This window comes from Felis catus, chromosome B2 (assembly GCF_018350175.1).
Source record: "Felis catus isolate Fca126 chromosome B2, F.catus_Fca126_mat1.0, whole genome shotgun sequence".
NCBI classification, from domain to species: Eukaryota; Metazoa; Chordata; class Mammalia; order Carnivora; family Felidae; genus Felis; species Felis catus.
The window spans coordinates 3,115,720-3,138,501 of NC_058372.1; the positions used below are offsets into that span (position 1 = coordinate 3,115,720).

Genomic DNA, 22,782 nt, shown 5'->3' on the forward strand with positions numbered 1-22,782 from the left:
GAAGGGAAGGAAAAATACGATAAAAGCAGAGAGGGAGGCAGACCGTAAGAGACTCATAAATACAGAGAACAAACTGAGGGTTGCTGGGAGGTGTGGGGGGGGGGGAGGCGCTAGATGGGTGATGGGCATCGAGGGGGGCACTTGCTGGGGTGGGCACTGGCTGTTGTATGTAAGTGACGAATCACTAAATTCTATTTCTGAAATCATTATTACATGATGTGTTAACTAACCTGGATTTAAACTTACAAAACAAAGCCCCCAGATGCAATATGTAAAGCAAAACGAATTCGCCGATTTGCACAACACAGCTTGAGAAATCAGAGCCTGCCTGGAGCTTTAAAGCCTCAGATCGCTCCTCCTCGATGCCACCTTTCCACCCAGAGGCGTTGCTAGTGTGTGTTCACCATTCTTGTGCGGTTGTTTATAGACGCGCCACAAATCTAGGCGTGGCCAGACACGTGGTGTGCCCGCTTCCGACCTTTACGCAAGTGGTGTCAGCGCGTCCTCGCCTGCTCGTCAGGCGGAGCCGGGGCAGCAAACCGTCCTCGACTCCTTCGGCGGCGCCAGTGGGACCCCGAGGGGCTGGAAGCCTGGGGGCGGGAACGGGGACTTCTCGGTCCAAGGGTTCCCCGCTGCCGTGCAGCGCACACTCGCTCCCGCAGTAGGTTCCGGGAGCACCTGCCTCTTCCAGCCCCTGGGGGTGTTTCCCGCACCCCCAAAACCAGCCCCATCCTAGAGCCTCAGGGAGCACGGCCCCGCGGGCCCCCAACCTCTCCTGAGGGACCTGGGCCCCCTCCTCCGGCCTGTCCTCCCCCCATCTCCCACACCTGTCGCACGCGCGTCCCCCTCTGGCTGCAGCCTGCGTCACGAGGCTTCCTTTTCGGTCCGGCACCCTGGCTTCCTGGCAATACCGTCCCGGGAGACAGGAACTGAAGCTACCACGTTCTCACGGCCTGCGTCCACGAATGGGCACCCCCCCGCCCCCCAGAAACACATATAAACTTTTTTTTTTTTTTTTAAATATAAGTAGCATCATTCTCTATACAGAAACTGGCACTCCTTTTAGAAGAATCTTTCCGTCAGAGGTCAGAGCCTGAGCCGCCGCCGCTCCGGCGCTTTCTGCCCCAACCTGCCTTACTCTCCAGCAACTCTTGCCCGCAGGGCCTGCCCCTCCCCACCCCCACACCCGTCCCGGCCCCCTGCACCCTCCCTCTCCCCAGGTCTGCCTTGGTCTCTATCACCCAAACTCTGGAAGCGGCCCTGACCCACCACCCCCATCCTCCTAGGCCGCACCCCTCCCGTCTCTCTCTCCCGGAACGAATTTCAGTTCACCCCAAGGCCCTGGCCCCAGATCCCGGGGAAGGGGATCCGGCACAAGGGCAGACAGGTAAAGCGAGCCGCGCTAAACCTTGGCTTGTCAATTTCGCCGACGCGAACTGTCAACAATTGCCTTAATTTCCCGCGTAACTGACGATGTGCTGAATGCCTGCGTTACTTGCTTAAACAACAAAACAGCGACGCACCTGTGATTTACCTATTGTGTTAAGTAAATCATAGGGCCGTTTTAAGAGGACTGAGGCATGGAGTCCAAGCGCCAAGACATTGCAAATTTCATTTTTTTAATAAATGATTTATTTATTTTTGACAGAAAGAGAGCACAAGCAGGGAGGGGGGAGAGAGAGAGAGAGAGAGAGAGAGAGAGAGAGAGAGAGAGAGAGAGAGAGAGACCCAAGCAGGCTCCACACCGTCAGCCAGCGAAGAGCCCCACACAGGGCTCAAACTCACGAACCCATGAACCGCGAGATCAGACCTGAGCTGAAGTCAAGTGTCGGAGGCTAAACCGACTGAGCCCCCCAGGCGCCCCCATTTTAATTTTTAAAATTAGCAGACTTTATATCTTTAAGAACAGTTTTAGGTTTGCAGAAAAATAGAAGAGAAAGTTTCCTTACACTGTCTCCTCCCCCTACTTCCACTCCTGATTCCCCTCCCATCCACATCTTCTTGGTGTGGTACATTGGTTACTACTGGTGAATCAATATTGGTACATTATTATTAACTAAAGTACAGAGTTTACATTCGGGTTCACTCTTTTGTCCTACATTCTACGGGTTTTGCCAAATACACAACATCTTGTGACCACCGGTGTGGTTTCACGCAGAATTAAGTCCCCTGTGCCCCACCGATTTCCCCACTTCCCGAAACCACCGATGTTTTTACTCTCTATAGGTTTGTGTTTTCCAGAATGTAATAGAGCGGGAATCAAACGGCACGTGGCCTTCTCAGACTGGTTTTGTTTGCGTAGCAATACAGTCTTAAGGTTCCTCCGTGTCTTTTTCGTGACTTGATAGTTCATTTCCATCTGGTGCTGAATACTATTCCACTGTAGGAATGTGCCACGGTTTATTCCTCTAGCGAAGTACTCCTTGGCTGCTTCCAATTCCTGACAACTAGAGATAAAACTTCCACCAACATTCATGTGCAGGTTTTTGCATGGGCAAAACTTTTCAGCTCCTTTGGGTAAATACCTAGCAGTGTGGTTGCTGGATGGCACGGTAAGACTATGTTTTCTCTTGTAAGAAACTTCCCACGTGTCTTGCAAAGTGGCTATTGCCCGGTTTGCATTTCCACCAGCAATAAGTGAGAGTTCCCGTCGACCCACATCCCCACCAACTTTTGGTGTTGCCAGTGCCCTGGATTTTAGCCATTCCGATACGTGCGCCTTGGTATCTCACTGATGCTTGAATTTGTGATTCCCTAATGACGTCCAATGCCAAGCACTTCTTGCTACGTCTGTCGGCCATCTGTATACCTTCCACGGGGAGTTCTCTGTTCAGGTCCTTTGTCCCTTTTGAAACTGGGTTTTGAAACACTCATTGTGAGTTCTAACAGTTCTAGGTATATTTTAGAGACGAGTCTTCCGGCAGATATGTTTTGCAAATATTTTCTCTCAGTCTGTGGCTTGTCTTTTCATTCCCTTAACAGTATTGTGCAGAGCAGAAGGTGTTTTTTTTTTAATTTTTTTTCAACGTTTATTTATTTTTGGGACACAGAGAGACAGAGCATGAACGGGGGAGGGGCAGAGAGAGAGGGAGACACAGAATCGGAAACAGGCTCCAGGCTCTGAGCCATCAGCCCAGAGCCCGACGCGGGGCTCGAACTCACGGACCGCGAGATCGTGACCTGGCTGAAGTCGGGCGCTTAACTGACTGCGCCACCCAGGCGCCCCTGTTTGTTTTTGTTTTTGTTTTTGTTTTTTAATTTTAATGAAATCCAGCTGATCCATTTTTTCTTTCAGCACCAAGAGTTGTGACGCTTTCTGTCTCCTTACCTGGCAGGGACCTCTAACTCAGTTATACTGTCACGCCATCGTGCACACAGCAATGTTCCAAGCAGTCTTCTATTCTCCCCTCTCACTCTCCCTGCGCCTCAGCCAGGCTGCTGTCAAGGATCATAGTCCACCTCCCTTTGACTGGATTCCTGACTCTTCAGTGCCCCCCTGCTCTTCTCCTGGCCCCAGACACTGAGTTCAAATACATCTTCTTTGCAACCGGTTTTTTTTCCTTTTTAGTCTTTCTCTTTGAAAATGGAAATCGTTTGATTTTTTTAGGAGATGTAATCTTGTTGAAAGTTTGAAACAGGGCAGGAAAGCCAAAAAGGATTCCTTCCAAAGCCACTCTATCACCACCCCAGAGATAACCATTATGTTAATAGTTTGGTCAATATCCTCCCTTCCTCTCTGAGCACATCTTTATCTAAAAATCTACCGGGTGGCTCAGTCCCTTAGCGTTCGGCTCAGGTCGTGATCTCACCAGTTGGTGGGTTTGAGCCCTGGTGGGGCTCTCTGCTGACAGCTCAGAGCCTGGAGCCTGCTTCGGGTTCCGGGTCTCCCTCTCTCTGTCCCTCCTCCACTCAAGCTCTCTGTCTCTGTCTCTGTCTCTCAAAATAAATAAACATTAAAAATCTATAGCCACACTTTCACACCCAGAAAGCCTAGTATTTAAAGTTATATGAGATTAAAAGAACCTTATGTATCATGGACATAGTTACACGTGGATACATAAAGGTCTGACTTAACGTTGTTGTTCTATTTTATAGCTGTACCATAATTTATTTAACTAAGTCCCGTTTTTGGACATTCAGGTTATTCCTATGTTTACTTTCTCGTAAAGAGTCCTCGCACGGACCCACCCTGTCCTAGGCCCAGGGATCTGCGCTCTGTTGTCAGCCCTGCAGAGTCCCATCACTTGCCCGGCCTGCCCCCTGAACCCAGACCCAGAGCCCAGTCTCAAGGTCCTCTCAGTCCGGTCCCTCCCCGGCTCCACTCCTCCGAGGCTGACCTCCTGCTGGGGGCTCTCCCCACGGTCCCCTCTGCCTCCTGGGGCCTTCAGCCGGGAACTTCGAGAAGTAACCTCAGCTCACTTGAACTCTGGGGTCGGGAGCCTGGGGCTGACTCTGGTCCCTCCGTCTGTGAAAAGGCACCTCTGGCATCTGGTTCCGGATGGAGCCTAGAGAGCTCGGCAGCACATAAACCCTTATGAAAGTGCTGATCTGGAACCCTCCAGGACTCTGGGCGCCCTCCAGGCTCTGGGTCCCTCTCCATCCCCTTCTGCCTTCCCCCGACGCCTAGAGGGCGACCGGGATTCGGATTCGGCGGCGGGGAGACGTCGGACGGGCCCGGGAGGTGGCTGGTCACTGGCGGCGAGAAGGTGAGGGCGGCGGGAAAGGGGAAGGTGGGAACCGGCTCGCGGATCGCCAGCGCGGCCTCCAGGGCGGTCACCGTGCACCCCGATCCCGCGCCCCTGGACTCAGGCTGCTCGAGCCTCGGTGCGCTCGGGCCGCACCGTCCCCGGCGGGGCGCGCGGCCCGGGGTCCCCTCCTCCCTTCCCTCCGGGCGCCGGGCCTGCGGGCGGGGGGGTGGGGGGCGGGCGAGCGCCCCGAGAGCCTCGCCCATTCCTCGCGCCAGGGTCCCAACCGTCGGGGGAACGCGGCGAACGCCGACTCCGACCTCGGGAACCGAAACCCGCCCGGTGGCCCGGCTGCCGCGTCGCTCCGCATGGGCGGCTACCTGGGCAGGCCGGGGTCCCCGCCGTCGTCCCCGGCCCGGGCGCGCGCGCACGCCACCGAGCAGGTGCAGCGCGTCCACCGCGCCCACCCCGCGCCGCGGCACCGGCCCCCCCGGAGGCCGCCCGGCCGGGACCCCACGGGCCGCGTCGACGAGGCCTGGAGGCGCTTCCCCATGAAGAGGCCCCGCAACGCCATCGTGGGGCCGCTGCCGTCGGACTGGTGGGACAGCTACTTCAGGCGCAGCGTCTGGTCCCTCCGGCACCCGCGAGCGCGGTGGAGCCCGGTCATCGTGAGGATCGCACCCCCCAAGCCCTGGCCCGCGCGCGCGATCCGTTCCGCTGGGCCCCCGGCCTCCGAGAAGCCCCCGGACCCCTGCGCAAAGGAGACGGTGCTGCGGGCGCTCCGGGGGTGCACGAAGGGGAGGGCGGGCTGGAAAGACCCGCCCCGTCCCGGGGGCCTGCAGGCCGCCAGGCGGAGCCCGGACCTCAGGCCGTCCGCATTTCGGCCCCTGCTGAGAAACGGGGTCCTCGCGTCTTTCGAGCCCCGGCCGGGGCCGCTGAGGAGAAGCCCGGACTCCCTGGGCCCGGACCGCAGCGCGAGCGGGGGGCCCGGCTGCCCCTCCCGGAGCCCCGAGGCCCGCGCGCACTCGGGGGGCCCCCCGCGCTCCCCGAGAAACGCCATCAGCAGCTCTTACAGCTCGTCCAGACCGCTCGGCGCGCCCGGGAAGCGAAGGGCGCCCGGTGCGGCCCTGCAGCCCCCAGAATGGCCGGTGAGAAAGAAAGGAAAGGGTCGCCGGTCTCCGTCTCCAGGGCCACCGCCACCGGCCAGGTCCCCGGCGTGTTCCGGCGGCTCTGAGCCGCAGGGTCAGGGGCCTCCGCGGCCGAGGCGCAGCCCTGGGACCCCGGGTCCACCTCCCGGGCTCCGCGATGCGGACCCTGACGAGGACCAGGCCTCGCGGCACGAAGTCGGGCTCCGGTGGAGCAGTACAGCCCGAGAGGACGGGACCGAGGTCCCCACACGCTGTGTCCCCGAGCCGGGCTCCGCCGCTCGGCCTGCCGCGTCTCCCGGTCCGCCCGGTGCAGGCACAGCTCGAACCCAGGACGCGGATCCGCGGTCGGGAAGCTTCGCAGAGACGCGGGAGCCTCCGGCGGCCTCGCCACCGTCCCCCGGCCGGGCGGTCCCCGCGGCGCTCTCGCCCCTGAAGGAAGTCAGCCCGCTGCCCTCACGCGGCTGCTCGCAGCCAGAGCCCCTTCCGCGCCCCTCTTCTGACTCCGAGTCCGCAGCCACCTGGCTCCGTCTGACCCCTGCTTCCGCCCCGCCGCCAGCCTCGGACGCCACCAGGCCACCCCCCGCGGCTCAGGCCGGCGGGACCGCCGCGCCCCCGGAGCGGCCGGCCCTCACCCCCGCACCGCCCGCCGGGCAAAGGGTGGCCTTTCTGGGCGGCCGGGCTCCCCTCCCCCCTGCATCTGCGCCTCCTGCGGCAGCTTCGGCCCACCCCACGCCACACCCCACTTTGGGGCTCCCGCCCAACGGCGAGATCGGAGACTCCTTACGTCCCAGCATTTCGGCCACCGCCTCGGCACCTTCAGCCCCGGGTCTCTTGGCCCCTACCTTCAGGCCCGTCTTTGGCCGCGGAGGACCCCGTCAAACCGGGCCCGGGGTAGCTCCTTCCTCTTCCGAGCACACCTCGCCCCCCGCTCCCCCTGCTCCCCCCCATCTCCTCCGCAGCCTGCTCAAGGCTACCGCCGTGGTCGTGTCCGCCACCCCGGCCCGCGCTTGCCAAGACTCTCCTTTCCCGCCCCCCGTGGACATCGGCGCGGTGAGTCTCAGCGGCGCCGTGGACCAGGCTGACCGCGCCCCTGCCTGCCGCGCGTTCCTTCTCGGTGCCTCCTGTGCCTTCAGGGCCTGCTTCTCCCAAGCCACAAGCTTCATCTTCCCCCCACACCCGCGTGCCCCCGTCCCTGCCGTGCACACGGTCACCATCTTCAGCCAGGTTCTTTCCGGCGCTGTGCAGATGCCCCCTCGTAAGAGCTCTGCCGATCTGCGGGGCCCGCCTCTGCCAGTCTCCGCGCCCGCGGCCGGGAGCCGGTCGGCATTAACGGCCCGAGCCTCCGGCGTCGGCTCCGCACTCGCCGCGCCCTCGGGGGCGGGCTCAAGGCCCCCCTTCCCACCCTCCCAAGGAGCCCCTCTCCAGCCGGCACTTGGGGCTCCAGATGGGCAGGAGCAGGGGGCACCCGCGGCCCCGCCGGGCCCGAGTGTCACTAGTCCTTTCGGTCCGGGGACGTGGGCAACGGCAGCCCCTGCCCCGACCCCGGCTGGGCCAGCCTTCGGTAAGACCGCGCGGTCGGCCTCTGGGGGTCTGACGCCCTCCGCCTCCACCTGTCGCGTCCCCTCCGCCCCCTCCAGCGGCGTCCCGCCAAACTTGGGCAGCGCTCCGGCGGGGTCTCCCTTTGGCCAAACCGGCGCAGCCGGCTTTGGAGCTGCGGCCCAGACCCGCCGGGGAGGGGCGGCCGGCTCCGTGTTCGGCAGCACGGCCCCCCGGCCTTTTGCCTTCGGGGGATTGGTGACCCCTATGGACTGCGGGGAGTCCGGGGTCAGTGTGACCGCCCCGGACAGGAGCTCGGACTCTGGAGCGTTCAGCACCGCAGCACTGCGAAGTGGGACCACGGGTGCCGCCCTCACGCCCTTTGGGAAAGGCCGGAGCCAGAACACCCGGGGCCTGGCCAGCCAGAGCAAGCCTTTGGTCTTGGGGAGGACCAACACCTCGGCAAGAAAGACTATGTTTGGGGGCCCCGGCATGGCCCCCTTTGCTCAGAGCACCCCTGTCCCCGGGCCCCTTACCAGGAGCAGCGGCCTTGGCTTTGGGATGGCCTCTCCACCTGCCCGCAGTTCCGTTGGGAGAGGACCTTTCAGACCATCGGCCTCTTCATTTTCCATCGGAGCAAAATCAAAAACCCCAAAGAGTCGGGAACAGGCGCATTCCCGAAGGCATCACGCCCACAAGAAGTAGCCGGTGCCCCCCATCCCCTGGTCTGGGCCTCCGTATTGTGACGAGCTCGGTGCCCTCCAATTCTCTAACGCAAACATACCCCAGATCTAAGGCTGGAGCTTCCACATACTCACCCTGATCCATCATCTAGAAGAAATCAGAGGACCAAGTACCTCGTGGTAACAGCGGGATGAAACCGGGTGGAACCAAACCTCTGGAGTTGAAGAAACTCCCCTTCTTGCCCACTCCTCTCCGCGTCAGGTGGGAGCGCAGTCAGGACCCTGCCTCGGGCTCTCTCCTTGGGAACAGACAGGCCAGGGGGTGGGGGTGGGGGTGGGGGTGGGGAAGGCTGGGAGCACAGCCCACACTCCCGGCATCCTTAGGGGGAGGGGCAGATGCTGTCTAAGTCTTAGCCAGCTTCTACTTGGCCCTAAGAAGCAGTGCCCTTTCTCTGGTGCCCTAGGAATGCCTACCCTGACTTGGCATCGCTTTGTGCTTCGATGAGTCCCGGAGGAGCTTTTGATATAATGTGACCTTGAATCGAACTTGATGAAATCTGCCGTAATTTTCCTTGACTGACCAACCCTCAAGGGCACCGAGATGGGCTTCTCTTCCCTGTACCCCTTTCCCCCCCACCCCAAGCTGTTCCGGTCTCTTCCCAGGAGCGGTGTCCCAGGCTCTTCCCCGTCCCTTTCTCTGCCCATTTAGCCCCTAAGAGCTTGGCAAGTCAAGTCTCAGTCCCTCGGATCCCAGCGGCCACTCCTCATTCCACAAAAGGAAAGCCCCGGGCCAGCCTCCTTCCAGGCCGGGCGCTCTCTGGCGCGTCCGTGCGGAGACGCGCGCTCATCGCTCAGCACATTTCCAGCTTTGAGCTGGGTTTGGAGGTGGGATGGCCTGTAGGGACGGTGCCACGTGGGTAGAGCCAGAGCACGCGTGAAAAGGTCTCCAGAACCTGGCCGACGGTGGGGGGCACGCAGCCCCACTTAAGGGCTGCGCGTGTTGGTTCCTGAATTCACCGCAGTGTTTTGACGTGAAGGGATGACTTCTCTCTCCCCATTAAAGGTCACGATCCTTGCGGCGGGAGCCAGAACTGCCCAAGTTAGGGAACCGAAGTCTACACTTCATTTTTTTTTTTTCTTTTAATTTCTACCTGGCGAAATCACCGCTCCACACACACATCTCTCCCGGAGGGGACAGACAGGGGCAGGAAGCCTCTAGCACCTGAGAAGCAAGGGAGAACAGCAGATACCCGGCAGACCTCTGTTCCCTAACCAAGGGGAGTAAGAAGGTACACAGTCCTCAGCACTAGTGAACCCACGAAAGGAGGCGACAATGACGCCCGCGCTCCGTCTATCTCCTGCCTTATGGATCCCTTGGAAGAGGCCCAGGGGGAAAAAGAATCTTAAACCGGTTGATGACACGCAAATAAAATTTTGAAATAAGCTTCTGACACAGGAATGACTGTTAAACCCCCGGCAGTAGAGATGGGGCCCGAGCGCACCCAGTTAGTAAAGGGCTAGATTTGGGATTTAAAGCCTCACGGCTTCAAAGTCCGTGCTCACTCCTCTCTCTCAGCAGATCATCAGAGCCAGAACCCCGCTGCAGGGATGTCTGACTCTAAATATCCATGCTGTCGCGACTTTTAAAGGCATCGCCTGACCCAAGATTGCCATCATACGTGGGGGGTGGGGGGTGGGCGCAAGAGGAACGTATAGGATTTTGTCTGCTGCCCTTGACACGGTAGCTGAACACTTCGACTCGCATTCTGCCTTCGGGTGTTCCGAGCACCAAGTAGAAAAGGGCGTCGCGGGGCCAAAGACCGAGCACGGGCACAGGCCGGTCTGGGAGACACAGTGGATGTGTGTTGGGATCACCTGCAGGGAGGATCACCTGGGAGGCCTCCGGGCGTGGCCGGGGAGAAGCAGGCAGGTAGATGGGCACGCGGTGTGGACCGGGTCCTAAACACGGCAGAGAACAGGGGAGAGATTTTAAGCAAGAAAGAGACAAGTTTGGGTTTGACTGCTGTGGCTGTCACGTGAGGGAGGAATCAAACGGGGGACGGACTGGGCCCCCCTCCCCAGATGTGGGAGGTTGCGAAGGCACCTGCTACCACCGTTAAGGATGTGAGTTCGAACTCGGTAGCTGGCTGTGAGCGCCAACCAGGAGGTAGGGTGTGTGAGGAGAGGAGGCGGCGGCAGGATTAGGTCCCAGCAAGTGAATGGGTGATACTATGTCCTGTGACTTATCCCGTCTCGCATACATGTAACCACGTACCTCCTGTCGCCTTTGCCATAGAAGAGATCGCACAAGGGCGTGGGCATCAGGAGGGAGGGATCGTGGGCATCACGTGAAGAGCTGTTTCGCCACACCGGTTTCGCTGGCCACTTCCTTTCCACCCACGACACCAGTGTGTCGTATCCTACAGGTCAAGGTCATGGAAAATGAAAGACAAAACAAAGCCCCACGAGGCCGGGGGTGGGTGGGCATGGTCCGTTCAACAGAAGGCACTCGAAAAGGATGTGTTGAAGTAAAGATTAGTTTATTTTACATATTTATTGTATATACACGTTTTAACATCTTTTTAATATATTTCTGCATGTTTCATGCTACAGCAAATGCAGGAGGGTAGCCTCTGGCATTTCAGAGGCTCCATGTTTTCCTCACACTATGCGCAAGCCTGTGCCCTATTCTCGAGAAATCTACATTTTCACTGTGGTTGTAGTTTCTCCTTTTTTGTTTTTCTTTTGCCATCTAAATGAGATTTCTGCTCAAGCAGACTACCCTGGTTGGGGTGAGACGTGTGTCCACCGAGTGTAGAAGACAAGATATATGTGTATATATATATATATATATATATATATATATTGTATTTTCGGGTTCTCATTTTAAAGCCTTCTAGACTGTTCCAAAAAAAAAATACAAATACGTTTCCTATTAAGGAGAGAGAAGGGCATTTGACCCACGTTAATGTTGTCGTTCCGGGTGTGGCCGGAGACGGGGCAGACCGCTCAGTTTTGCTGAGCATTCTCCTGTGGCAGATGGACGCTTTCTAGTCACATCACACTGGGCTGGGTCACAGAGGAGAGCATGAGGAGGAGGGTGGCCGTGTGAGGGGCCCCTTCTCTCCTCAGTACTTTCTCCGGCCTCCAGCATAAAGCGCCACACAGATTGTGTTTGTTTGGCCTTCCTCACAGAACCAGTCGGCCAGGTCTTAGAGAGGCCCCCGCCTTCAGGAGCAGCTTTCCAGAGCCTCTGAGCGCGTGTTTGTGGACACCGTTCTTCCTCACAGGGACACAAGACCACCTCCCCAGCGAGCAACCACCGAGAATCTTCTAGATTGCCTAGTGCCGGTGGAACTGTGACCTTGCGGACAACGTGGAGAAAACCTAAGCCTGTTGTGTGTACACAGAAGTCTTGAAAAATTCTGTAACTGGGTGAAAGGACGTGATTTCTACCTGTCTGAGAATGTGCTTCCAGAAAACTAATATCCACGTTTTAGTTTTGATCTTTCTTGATACACTCTTAGAACTGATATGAAGGAAATGCAGCCCTGGAAGGAACACTTCAGAAGTCAATTTTCTTTCCGTCCTTGAGGAGAATGCGCTCAAATCTATAGGAGCAGCTTTTCCTCAAGCGGCCGTTCTTGCCCGCGCTTGGGGGGCAGGGGAGGGTGTGCGGCGGCCGCCATCTTGCCCGCGCGCGAGTGTGTGCGACGGCCGCCATCTTGCCCGCGCGCTTGAGGGCGTGAGGCGGCCGCCAGGGTTCGCCAAAGCGACCTTCTGCGCTGACCGCGCACTGGCTGCTGGAGGCCTGGCTCAGGCGCTTCCCCAAAGAGTGTTGGGGATCTTCTCCTGCTCCCAGGGAGCTCTTCGTGGCTCCACACCTTATTTTGGGAAGCTTTGGGGGCCACTGTTGCCTTAGCTCCCTGAAGTATACATAGAAAGTACTTTTTCTTTGGTCTCTCTCTCCCACTTTCCCTTCCTCCCTGCTTCCTTCTTTCCTTCTTTCTTTTCCTTTCTCTTCTCTTGCTCTCCCTCCCTCTCTTCCTTTTTGGTTATTACATCTCTGTGGTCCCCTCCGTGTTTTCAGCAGTTTATTGAAGTATATTTTACATGCAGTAAAATGCATAGATCTTGAGTGCATCCCGTGTGACCACCATTCGCATCAAGGCTGAGAACATTCCCCTTACTCCAGACGGTTGTCTCTTGCCACCTTGCCCGTCGGTGCTGCATCCTACAAGCTAATCCCTCTTCTGATTTCTGTCACCAGATAGTTTCGTTTGCTCTTGAACTTCACATAAGTAGAATCCTATAGTACATCATCTTGTGTGGCATTTTTTGCCCAGCGTGATGTTTCTGAGATTGAATTGTGTCGTTACATGTATGATAAAATTCACAAAAAAATATTGTTTTTATTCCCGAGTAGGATTGTATCTTACAAACAAATCACAATTTACCTATACAAGGAAATGTGATACCTGATCATGTTCATAGGGAGGAAATAGGTGAGCAAATGTCACGACTAGCAGAGTGGCGCAGCGGGAGCGTGCTGGGCCCATAACCCAGAGGTCGATGGATCGAAACCATCCTCTGCTAGGGTTCCTCCTTTCCCACCTTCAGGGGGGAAAGGTAGAATTAAAGGCATCTTTTTTTTGTTGTTGTTGTTTGTTCTTTACAACTCCTGCAATGTTTTTTCACCCTTTACCTAATTTCTACAACTGGGTATTTTTCTTTATTTTTTCTTTTTGCAAAAGCTGCCCTTCTCATTTCAAAAGAGATGCAAACCTCACCCTTCTTACTTGGGAAGAGGTGACAAATTTACCTTTCATTTCCGGTGGATCAGCATTATATCTTTCAGAATACATGCTTGTCTCCGGTTATAGTTTTCTATTTTTTTTACACTTGACGGAAAAACATTTTCATTGACTTCTGCCCAATGACTATATTGCATTTTACTTGGGCATCAGTGTCCTGCTCCTCACTTCTTTATGCAGCCCTGTGCACGGTTTATCACATTTAGGTCAAGTTAATGGGAATGTTTTGGGAGTCCTTCGCTAAAGCAATGCATGTTGTAATAATCACAAAGACGCCATTTGTAGGATTTTATGGATCAGATTTTATGGAACAGATGCAAAGAAGTTACATGTGAAATGGTAGAAGAAAATGGAAGGAATGCATTAAAGTAAAAAAGTGTGTGCATCAGGATCCCATGGACAAATTCAGGGGGAAAAATGGAAGTCATTAAGGTATTTGCAAAAATGTGTTTATGAGGAAAATTTTGTAAGTAAAGCACTCTTTAGTGAGTCTCTACATTATAACAAGAAAATAGAAATTCCTGTAACAACAAGGACCTTAAATAATGAAAATGAAGAGGAAATCCTATGGAAAAATAGAAGCAAGGTGAGGGGGGCCGGGACCAGGGCAGGGGGGAGGAGGAGGCACAGCTTTGATCCTTTGCATTTAAAGGTGTGCGCCCTGACTTGTCACAGAACGTGCAGACAGTGTTGGAGCTGAAGTTGCATCATTTTGCAACCGCCTTAGTAAAGATGGGTTCAGGTAAGAATTATTAATGCATGCTAAATCTGAGGGGTAACTTTGGTGGGCCAAGGGCAGGCAGGCTCCCCCAAGGTGGGCCACTTTGGCATGAAGATTATTTTGACTTATAAAGCAATCAACTACCCCTGAAATCATTGTTGTACTATATGCTAACTTACTTGGATGTAAATTAAAAAAAAAAAAAAAAAAAGGCAAAACTAAATAAACAATCACAGAAGATCAAAAAAAAAAATAAAAAAGGAATGTTCTAGAACCTGATAGTGGTGGTGGTTACACAACCTTGTGAATGAACTAGAAGTCACTGAATTATAGATTTTGAAATGGTTATATGGTGAATTGTAATGTGAATTTCATATCAATAAAAATTTATATGTATGTATGCAAAAAAAAGCTATCAAAACCCAGTAGGTTCAGGAAAAGCTCTTTTAAAAAAAAATTGTTTTTGAAGCCTATTTATTTGAGAGATGGAGCGAGTGGGGGAGGATCAGAGAGAGAGGGAGATAGAGAATCCTAAACAGTCTCCGCACTTTCACGAACCCTGAGATCATGACCTGACCCGCCACCGAGAATTTATATAAAAATAAATTTAAGAAACTTATTAAAAGAAAAAAATTTAATTTAAAAATTTTTAAAAATTAAAAATTTAAAAAATGTAAGAAATTTTCTTAAAGAACAACAAAACAAACAACAAAGTGAGCAGCTACTGTATTCTTTAAAAATGTCAATATCATGACATACAAAGAGAGGCTGCGATGATGTTTTAGATTAAAGATGGACAACTGAACTTAACTAACTGGAATTGAAGTAAAAAACATGTTTTTGGACAAATGATACAATACCTAATCTGTACTGGGGGAGGGGATGCTCTAAGAGGCATTACTGGGCCAGTAGACAAAATTGAAATACAGGTGAGAGATTTTAAAAACAGTATCATTGTTAAATACACTGAACGGATACATATACTGTCGTTATACATAAAGAATATCCTTAGTTTTAGGAAATATCTACTTAAGTATTTAAAAGCAAAAGGCCATGAAACATACAATTTACTCTTCCGTGGTTCTGAAAAAAAAAAAAAAATAGGGAGAAATGGAGATAGACCGAACATGGAGACTGAATCAGAGAGGCAGGGAGGGAGAGAGAGGGAGGAAATGGGACAAAATGTTAATAGGTGAATCCCAATAAAAGGTATAGAGGTGGGTTTTGTTCTATTCTTATTCTTACCAATTTTCTTTAAGATCGAAGTTATTTCCAAGTGAAAAGTTTAAGACCCTTGTTCTGGCCGTTTGAAAAAGTAACAGGAACTGTGTAATATCCACGCAAATTCCCACCAAACACCTTAAACCATTAGCAGTGTTTTGTGGAGGTCGTTTCTGCTCTGACCCGCCCACCGCCCATCAGCATTTTGAAGCGAATTCGAGACGGGAGGTTCCCAAGCGCTGGGCTGTGACGGGAAACAAGGAAAGGTAAGGATTCCTGCGGCTTGAGGAAGGAAGGAGGCGGCGAACAGAGTTGTAAACTGTTCCCAGGAGGGGAAGCCGGCGTCGGACCGAAGCCTCGGCTGCTTTGGTTCTGCGATTTGAGCCCCGACGTGACTGGGGCCAAGGACTGTGCGCCACAGGGATGCTGTGCCTGAGTCCCCAGCTCCGCGACCGCGGAAGGGGGCGGAAGCAGCAGGCGGCGCTCTAAAAGGGAGCACTCGCCCTCCTCCCGCCGTGCAAGATGGCAAGGAAACCGCCGTCGGAAGGGGATGGAGGGTGTGAAGGCGGAACGTCGCACTGAAGGCGGAACGTCGCACACCAAGGTGAAGAGTGCAAAACTCACGCCCGCGCTCCCGACAGCCAGGGCCGACGAGGGTGGGATTCGAACCCACGCGTGCAGAGCACAATGGATTAGCAGTCCATCGCCTTAACCACTCGGCCACCTCGTCCCACGAGCGATAAGCCTTTTAGGTACCTCTTTAAAGTCTTACTTTCGGCCAAGCTTTGCTCTGTGACCCCGAGCTGTGGCATTGTTTTTCAAATCACAGTCGTGGCAGGGATTTCCTACCTCTAGTCCTTTCCACCTTCCTCCAGGTAGCCTTCCCCGTTTTGTTAATCCCATTTTAGCCCGCCGGGGCCTCCAGCCTCAATTGTCTTCCTTCCTCAGTACTCACACTTGCCTTCCAGAATTTTATCCCGATATGTATTTTGCGCTCGAAGACCCTATCCTGCCGCTATGCAACAGGGAGCATAAATTGAAGTCTAATTTTTACTTATTTCCAGGGACAATTAATCTATCTTCTGCCGACTTGAATTAGCTTTGCATTTCATTTCACACAACAAGATCTACAAAGATAAGTTTGACAGGTAGTTTATTACATATGTGAAACAGCATTGCATTGGAAATGCATTCTTTAGTGAAAGGGCCAGGAATATTTTTCCCCATCAGGTCATGTGTCCACAGAGGAAAACTGACGACTGGAATAAGACTTTGGTGGAGGTTAACAGCAAAAAGACCCCTAGTTTGTGCTTTTGAATAAGTGTGCTTTTATGAAAGTGTGCTTTTATGATTACTTAAGGTGCATTATTTAAAGTAGACTCTTTAATACATTTCCTGTCACTGAATTTAATAAATACATGGTAGCAGTGAATGAAAGTGCTAGCAAAGAAGGGACTTGCAACCGTGTACAAATAACTTTTACAAAATGTGGTTCTCTTTTCTTTGACAAAAGTCAAGGAGGATTTTCTTATGAGTCTGAATAAGTAAAAAGAATTAAAGCGCCAACTTTCCGTGATACATGTCTGTTCCCTTTCGTTTAGTATGATGTTACTCTGAAGTAGATGCGAAATTTGTCACCTCCTTCTCCAAGAAATCGTATAAAATATGCAACTGAGACGCCGCCCCCTGTCCTGCCTACAGACGATACTTCCAGAATGTCGGAGACGCCAGTATTTCCGATTGTCCTTTCTTGTCAGTGGGGATATTTTTACCCCCGAGGTCACAGGTCGCAGAAGTCTGTCGCATAAAAGGAAATAGACTGGCCTGATTTGCAAGGGGATGTGGAAGCAGGGACGGCTCACATCCATCAGGAGCAGGTGCGTGGTCGGGAAGGGACATTTTAGGAAAGTGTTTCTGTGTCCCGATCTCCAGCCCTCTGGCCTCGGTGGCATGAATTCTCCGATCTTCACTGACACTGGAGCTGCTTTTTTCTGATCACATCCGGCTTCTCGCCCTGCTCTCCTCTTCCGTCAGAGCCTCCTTCCAAACGGAAAGGGCCCCAGCAGTTCCCAGAGCAGCCGCACTTTTCCAACCTGCACAACAATCTGTCCCCTGGGGGGAAAAGCCAACTTCAAAGTAGGTTAGTCAGTGTTTTATTCGTCATCTTCCCGAGGACTACAGCCAGGGAGACTGGTTCAGACCGCTCTGAGAGCTGCTGCGAAGCTGGTCAGCTCACAGGGGGTCGTAGGCAGGAAGGGGAGGGAAACTTGATTGATCGCCGCCGAGCTCCAATCCCTTGCACTCGCAAGATATGGTCTGTTCGGTTGTAACAATTAAGATGTGCGGATTTCCACATCACTACTTAAAAAGCCCATAGTTAATCTTAATACATATGTTTCTGTCCTATCTGGTTGTTCAAAAATATTGCTTGCGTGCCTGCACTTGACTGGTTCTCTTTTTTCTGCATTGGAGATCTCCTTGAGGTCACTGGGGATGGTCACAGAAGACTGACTTTGGTCACCTGCTCTTGGTGCACAAGGGGCTCCCAGATCTGAGGGCCGGACCGGCAACAGCAGAGAGGGCTGGGGGCGGCTCCAGGCCAAGTCCTCAGGGAACCCGCATCCAGAACAGTCGAGGCCCGCGGAGTAAACACGCTATCCTGGGGAAGAAGTCTCTGGATCAGCTCATCTCCCCTTCCCCGAACGGGTAAAGCTTGCTCGTGCAGACTCGAAGCATCACGTCTACCGAGTTGACTATCGCGGATCGGATCGGATCTACCGACCCAGACCTCTGAATTAGAGCTGCGATTCTCGTGGTCTTGTCTGAGGACAGTTTGCTCGACCACCTGTGCCCATAGCTTGGGGGTACATCCTTTTGTCAATTTCCATCCTGACTTTCTGGGTCCACGACTATCACCAGGTTTTCTCTTGCTCCTCTCACAGGCCATCTTTCCTCGTGTCTCCGTTTGCAGATCTTCTCTGGAAACTTCCAGTTCCAGCAAGGTTTGGGAGGTTTCTTTGCGCATTTCCTGGAGAGATGTCTCCTTCCCCTGCCCTCCTCCCCACAACCAGCTGTGCACCCCAGGCATTAAGCTAGCCTTTGGCAAGTGCAGGGGCCAAGGGCAGGCCACTCCAAAATGTGTCACTTGGGCTTGCAGATTATTTTGAGCTGAAGACAATCAAGGCCCAGAAAACTCAGGAAGAAACTGACACCCCCCCCCCCAACTGCCTAAAAGATCCTGCAGCAGGAAGAAAGCTATCAGCATAGAATTACATCATACTTTGAACCAGGGGCAGTAGACAGAGAGGAGGACCCCGGGAAGGCCCGTTTGACCAAAGTTCTCTCTTTGTCCCCTTGCTTCTGAGTGGCCCTACAAACACTGTCCACCAAACATTCTTTTTTATCGCCCGTCCCTTCCAGGGACCCCTCTCTCCTTAGTTCTGAATAACATACACAGACAGCTTGTTTCGCTGTCTTTGGAATCTCATGTCTGTTTGGGTTCCCTGAAGTTTGAAATTAAGTTTGAGTTTCTCCTTGTAATATGTCTCATGTGACTTTAATCCTTAATTCAGCGAAACAACCTTGAAGGGCAGAGGGCATTCTTTTTGTTCCCAATACTGGTGACTGCAGACAGGGGCTCAGTACAGGAAGGAATGCCAGGAGTAAGTTTGGGCACAGGGGTTCCTTTGCAAAAGGGTTTGGCTTGGGGAAAGGAGGAGCCAGAAGTTGGAAAAAGAGCCATGCAAGGTCCCACCGAGATTTGAACTCGGATCGCTGGATTCAGAGTCCAGAGTGCTGACCATTACACCATGGGACCCACCTCCTGAGTCACTTCCCTAAAGACTTGGATGACCTACTTCTCCTTCCTTAAATCCAGCTGATGGGAAGGAGGGAACACCTTGCTTTTCCTCCTCCGGAATGGAGTCGTGGACGGTCACCTGTCGCACACCTCCTACCCCAGGGTCTTACTGGAAAACACCGGCTTCCAAACGTCACCAACCCTCTCCCCCTTTTACCTGCGTATTCCCCCCAAGCGGTTCCGGAACGGGGTGCCCCGGGCCCCTAAATAGCACAGGTGAGGTCGTGACCGGGCCGAGCCGTCACCGAGGTTCAGGTTTTGTGACAGGTGTTTGTATTGTTACCTCACATGAGGCTCACACGCGCCCTGGGAGGTGGGGACGCCTGAGGCCGAGGCCTGCGGTCCTTCACTCCGCTTGCTTATCAAGGCTGATTTCCTTCTGCGGGCCCTGCACTTGCGCCGGGGGACCGGGGACGGAACGGGAGGAGGGTCTCTGCGGCACCTCTTTGGGGGTGGACTGGGGACGGGGAGGGAGGAGGGTCCCTGCGACCCTGGGGCACCTGTGTGTGTGGGGGGGGAAGGGACTGGGGACGGGGAGGGAGGAGGGTCCCTGCGGCCCTGGGGCACCTGTGGTGGGGAGGGAGGACCGGCGCATCGCACCCCCCCCCCCCCGGCCCCCGGCCTCCTGGGCGCTCCGCTCGGGACAAGTGAGCAGGAGGGACCCGCAAACGGCCTGGAGGACGACCCCGGGCGGCCCGAGCCCCCGCCGTGCGGGTCCACACGCGAGGACGGCGCGTCCCGGCACCTGAGCCGCCCCTGGGGGCCTTTCGCCGGCTCCGAGCGCGGGGATTCCCAGCACACGTTCTGTGAAGGACTTTGGGGCAGTTTCCTTAGTGGAGTCAGAGTACAGACAGGGCTGCTATTCCTGGGGTTCTCCTGGCCCCACTCCCTTCCCAGAGAGCCCACCGGGCGGATTCCGGGTTAGGCCAGGACCGGCCCGACGCGCGCACCTGCCGCTTCCCCGCCCCGCCCCGCGCCCGGGATCTCTGACACTGACCGTCCGCTGCTGGGTTTTCCTCCACATGGAACCTTCGACCCCCGGTCCCATCCGCGTTTCCTCTGTGGGAGGCTGGGAAGGCCTGAGCCCCGGGCGGTGGGAACTGCGTGCGGCCGCGTCCCGAAGTCTGGAGAGGCTGTGGCCCCGCCGGGCGGTGGGACCGGCCGCCGAGGGATGGGAGCGGCTCCCGCCCAACGCCTGAGCGAGCGGAGACGCAAGACAGGCCGGGAGGTTCCGTCTCGGGCCCAAAGCAATCATGCTCTCTGCCTTCTAAATCAAGTCTGGCCTTTGCCCTGCGGAACGGAATGAGCGCCTCCGCCCCAGCCCCGGTCCCTCTTGGGCACCGCGCGGGTCGTGGGCCGTGACAAGAAATTCACTCGCGGACAGTCACTGACGAGACGCGTGGAAAGTTAATTCTGTAAACTCGACCTCGGACAGTTTGTGACAGGGGGTCCCTTCCCTCTGTGGCACTTGACCCCTGACGGGTCCCTGCCCAGAGTCTCAAGCAGGTGCTGTCCCCGCTCTGTCCCCCCGCCTGCTTGGCGCAGGGGGGGACTCGCCCCTCTGGTCCTCCGGCTCCACCTCTCCCGGGGTCCTGCCCCCCCCTTGTCTCCACCACGGCCCCCACCTCCATCCCCCTGCCTACCCAGCCGGGTCCTCTGAAGAGTTCTCAGCAGGATGTAATGGCCGGGGTGGGTCAGGAGGAGGCTCCCCCATTGTGTTCCAGGCGGGCAGGGGACAGGCGGGTGAAAACTTCAGTTGACAGAGGTAGGAGGTGAGGTGGAGGAGTGAGGGAGAGCCGCCCGCGGGACCGTGCAGTTGACAGGGACCCAGCTGGACTCCAGGCTTCCAACACGCCCCTTCCGGGCTCTGGAAAATGGATGCGAGTCAGATGTTGTCCGGGTGGGCGTGAATTCCTGGCCCATCAAGGTCCTTGCTGAACTAAGAATCAGACTGACATGTGACACATTAACGGGCGAAAATCAAATTTAGTAGGAGGAATCCACACAGACCTAGAAATCTCGAAGACAGTCTGCCCGAGTCGCCTCCGGCATCCGGAACTAACAAGGGGGCAGGGGTCTGGGACTTCAGAGGAAAGAAAAGCAATTTGCAGGGTGGTCAGGGGCAGGGCAGATGTTCCTAAGTAGATGTTTGCCCTGTACAGATGGGTCGAGGAAATTGATTTACAAAATCAGGTATGTGAAGTGATTCTCGTTTAGGAGAAGGAAGTTCTCCGAGCAGGTCGTAAAAATGGTAAATCAGATTTTCTCTAAATAAATTAGAAAATCGACTACTTGAAACAGTGAACATACGGTTTCTTATCTGGATATTTTAGGACAACCAAGATAATCAATTTGTATAATAAATATAATAAGGTCTAATTTAATTAGTGGCTAAATATTTATACCAAATAGTCACCTAGGACGCCCTTATTCTCTCGAGACTTCCAAAACCAAATAGTGCGCAAATGACTCCTTCTAATAACAGTGTCTGTACAAGTTCAAGGTGACTTTACAAGGAAGGTCATTTAAAGATCATTGGCTAATGGGGCGCCAGGGTGCCTTAGTCGGTTGAGTGTCTGACTTGATTTCCGCTCAGGTCATGATCTCACCGTTCCTGGGATTGGGCCCCGAGTTGGGTTTTGTGCTGACGGTGCGGAGCCTGCTTGGGATTCTCTCTGTCTCCCTCTCTCTCTGCCTGGACAAATATTTTCTCTTTTCTCTTGATAGATATGGCAGTTTATCCAGGTTGTGTGTGCGTGTGTGTATGTGTGTGTTGCTTTATTTTTTATTTAGAAGGTATTTTGTGATCTTTCCATGTCAAAACAGGAAAGTGGTTATCTTCCTCTTTTAAACCGCCGCAGTCTTCAGTTATATGGGATGTACCACAGTTTAACCGACAATTAAAATTTCCCCACAAACTGCTGTGGCAAACACTGCTCCTATCTACGAACATACACCATATCTCACGTCATGATGTCCTGCGCACATATGGAACTATGTCAAAGAGTGTGTGCTCTGATAATTTTGATAGACATTGTCCCATTATGCTTCAGAGGGCTGCCCCAGAATGTGTTTGTTTCCTTTAACTGAACTGAGGACACATAAATAGAATCCTGGCCACATTTCTTACTCCTTTTTAAAAAAAATAAAAATTTATTTATTTTGAGAGAGAGCGAGTGGGGGTGGGGGGAAGGGGCAGGGCTCAAACTCAGGAACCCATGAGATCATGACCTGAGTCGGACACTCAACCCACTGAGCCACCCAGGTGCCCCGATGCTGCTCTGTCTTTCTGAGTCTCCGGCTGCATGCTACACAACTGGGGCAAAACCAGACCATCAGTGAAGAGGTGGAAGAATTCACAGTGGGGGCGTGTTTAATTCAGAAATGTCATCTCATCTCAGGTAGACGAGACTTTGGGGGTGCAGTCAGTGGTTTGACAAAGAGAATGTGGGAGAGGCAGACAGGAAGGGGCTGAGTGAGAGGCAGGAGAAGGGGCCGGCGGTGGCTTCCTTTTTTCACACACCGGAAAGAACCTCGTGGGCAAAACCACCCGAGGAGAGAAAGCCTGAGACACGCCAGTGTGTCTGGGGATGAAGACTGGTGGGGAGAGTGGGAGACGAGACAAAAGAGGAGACAGCAGGTGGGCAGAGCCCATGTAGTTTACGTGTCTATATCAGAGTCCTTTTGTTGCTGAAGAGGGTGGTGACAATTACATAATGTACAAGGAGCTGTTAAATGCGATGGAGAGATCGGGGCTGGGTGGGGGACTGTGGCGTGGGGAGTAGGGTGCAGCTCTAAACTCAGGGGTCCGTGGGGGCTTAGTGAGACTGCAGGGACACCCGACGGGAAGAGGGGGGGTCAGGTGGAGAGCACGATGCGGCCAGAGCACAAGCAAGAAGGAGAAGAACGGCGATGAGATGGAGAGAAATGCAGGGTTAGAATGCGCAGGACCTTGGAGGAGATCTGAGGAACTTGGCTTTGCTTCAAGTACAATGTGAGGCTGTTCAATCATCCTGATTTTAGGAGAGATGTTAGTTGCGACGACTTTTTAGAGGTGTCCTGGATTGAGGAGCGCCTGGCGTCAGACAGGGTGGGTCCGGGGGCTCTGGTCGCCC

General features: G+C 54.2%; 1 protein-coding gene and 3 non-coding genes across 4 annotated transcripts; 2 read left to right on the forward strand and 2 right to left on the reverse strand.

Annotated features, from left to right (window-relative positions):
* Positions 1-2,757: 2,757 nt before the first annotated feature.
* On the forward strand, positions 2,758-9,496 carry POM121L2 (POM121 transmembrane nucleoporin like 2). Its single transcript, XM_023253571.2, has 4 exons — positions 2,758-2,803; positions 4,226-4,404; positions 4,628-8,314; positions 8,517-9,496. The coding sequence occupies exons 1-3, from the start codon at positions 2,758-2,760 to the stop codon at positions 8,072-8,074; spliced, it is 3,672 nt and encodes a 1,223-aa protein (XP_023109339.2). The 3' UTR covers positions 8,075-8,314; positions 8,517-9,496.
* A 3,080-nt stretch (positions 9,497-12,576) lies between these two features.
* TRNAM-CAU lies at positions 12,577-12,648 on the forward strand. The gene has a single exon. It is a non-coding gene; the product is annotated as a tRNA-Met (tRNA).
* Positions 12,649-15,456: 2,808 nt separating this feature from the next.
* Positions 15,457-15,538, reverse strand: TRNAS-GCU. The gene has a single exon. It is a non-coding gene; the product is annotated as a tRNA-Ser (tRNA).
* Positions 15,539-18,553: 3,015 nt separating this feature from the next.
* On the reverse strand, positions 18,554-18,625 carry TRNAQ-CUG. Its single transcript has one exon. It is a non-coding gene; the product is annotated as a tRNA-Gln (tRNA).
* Positions 18,626-22,782: the final 4,157 nt, after the last annotated feature.

Bases quoted from the DNA above. Each gene is read 5' to 3' on its own strand.
- POM121L2 (XM_023253571.2), top strand. From the start codon at position 2,758: ATGACGTCCAATGCCAAGCACTTCTTGCTACGTCTGTCGGCCATCT. The intron at 2,804-4,225 runs GTATACCTTCCA...CTCTGTTGTCAG, and splicing joins GCTACGTCTGTCGGCCATCT to CCCTGCAGAGTCCCATCACT. The intron at 4,405-4,627 runs GTAACCTCAGCT...CCCGACGCCTAG, and splicing joins TCAGCCGGGAACTTCGAGAA to AGGGCGACCGGGATTCGGAT.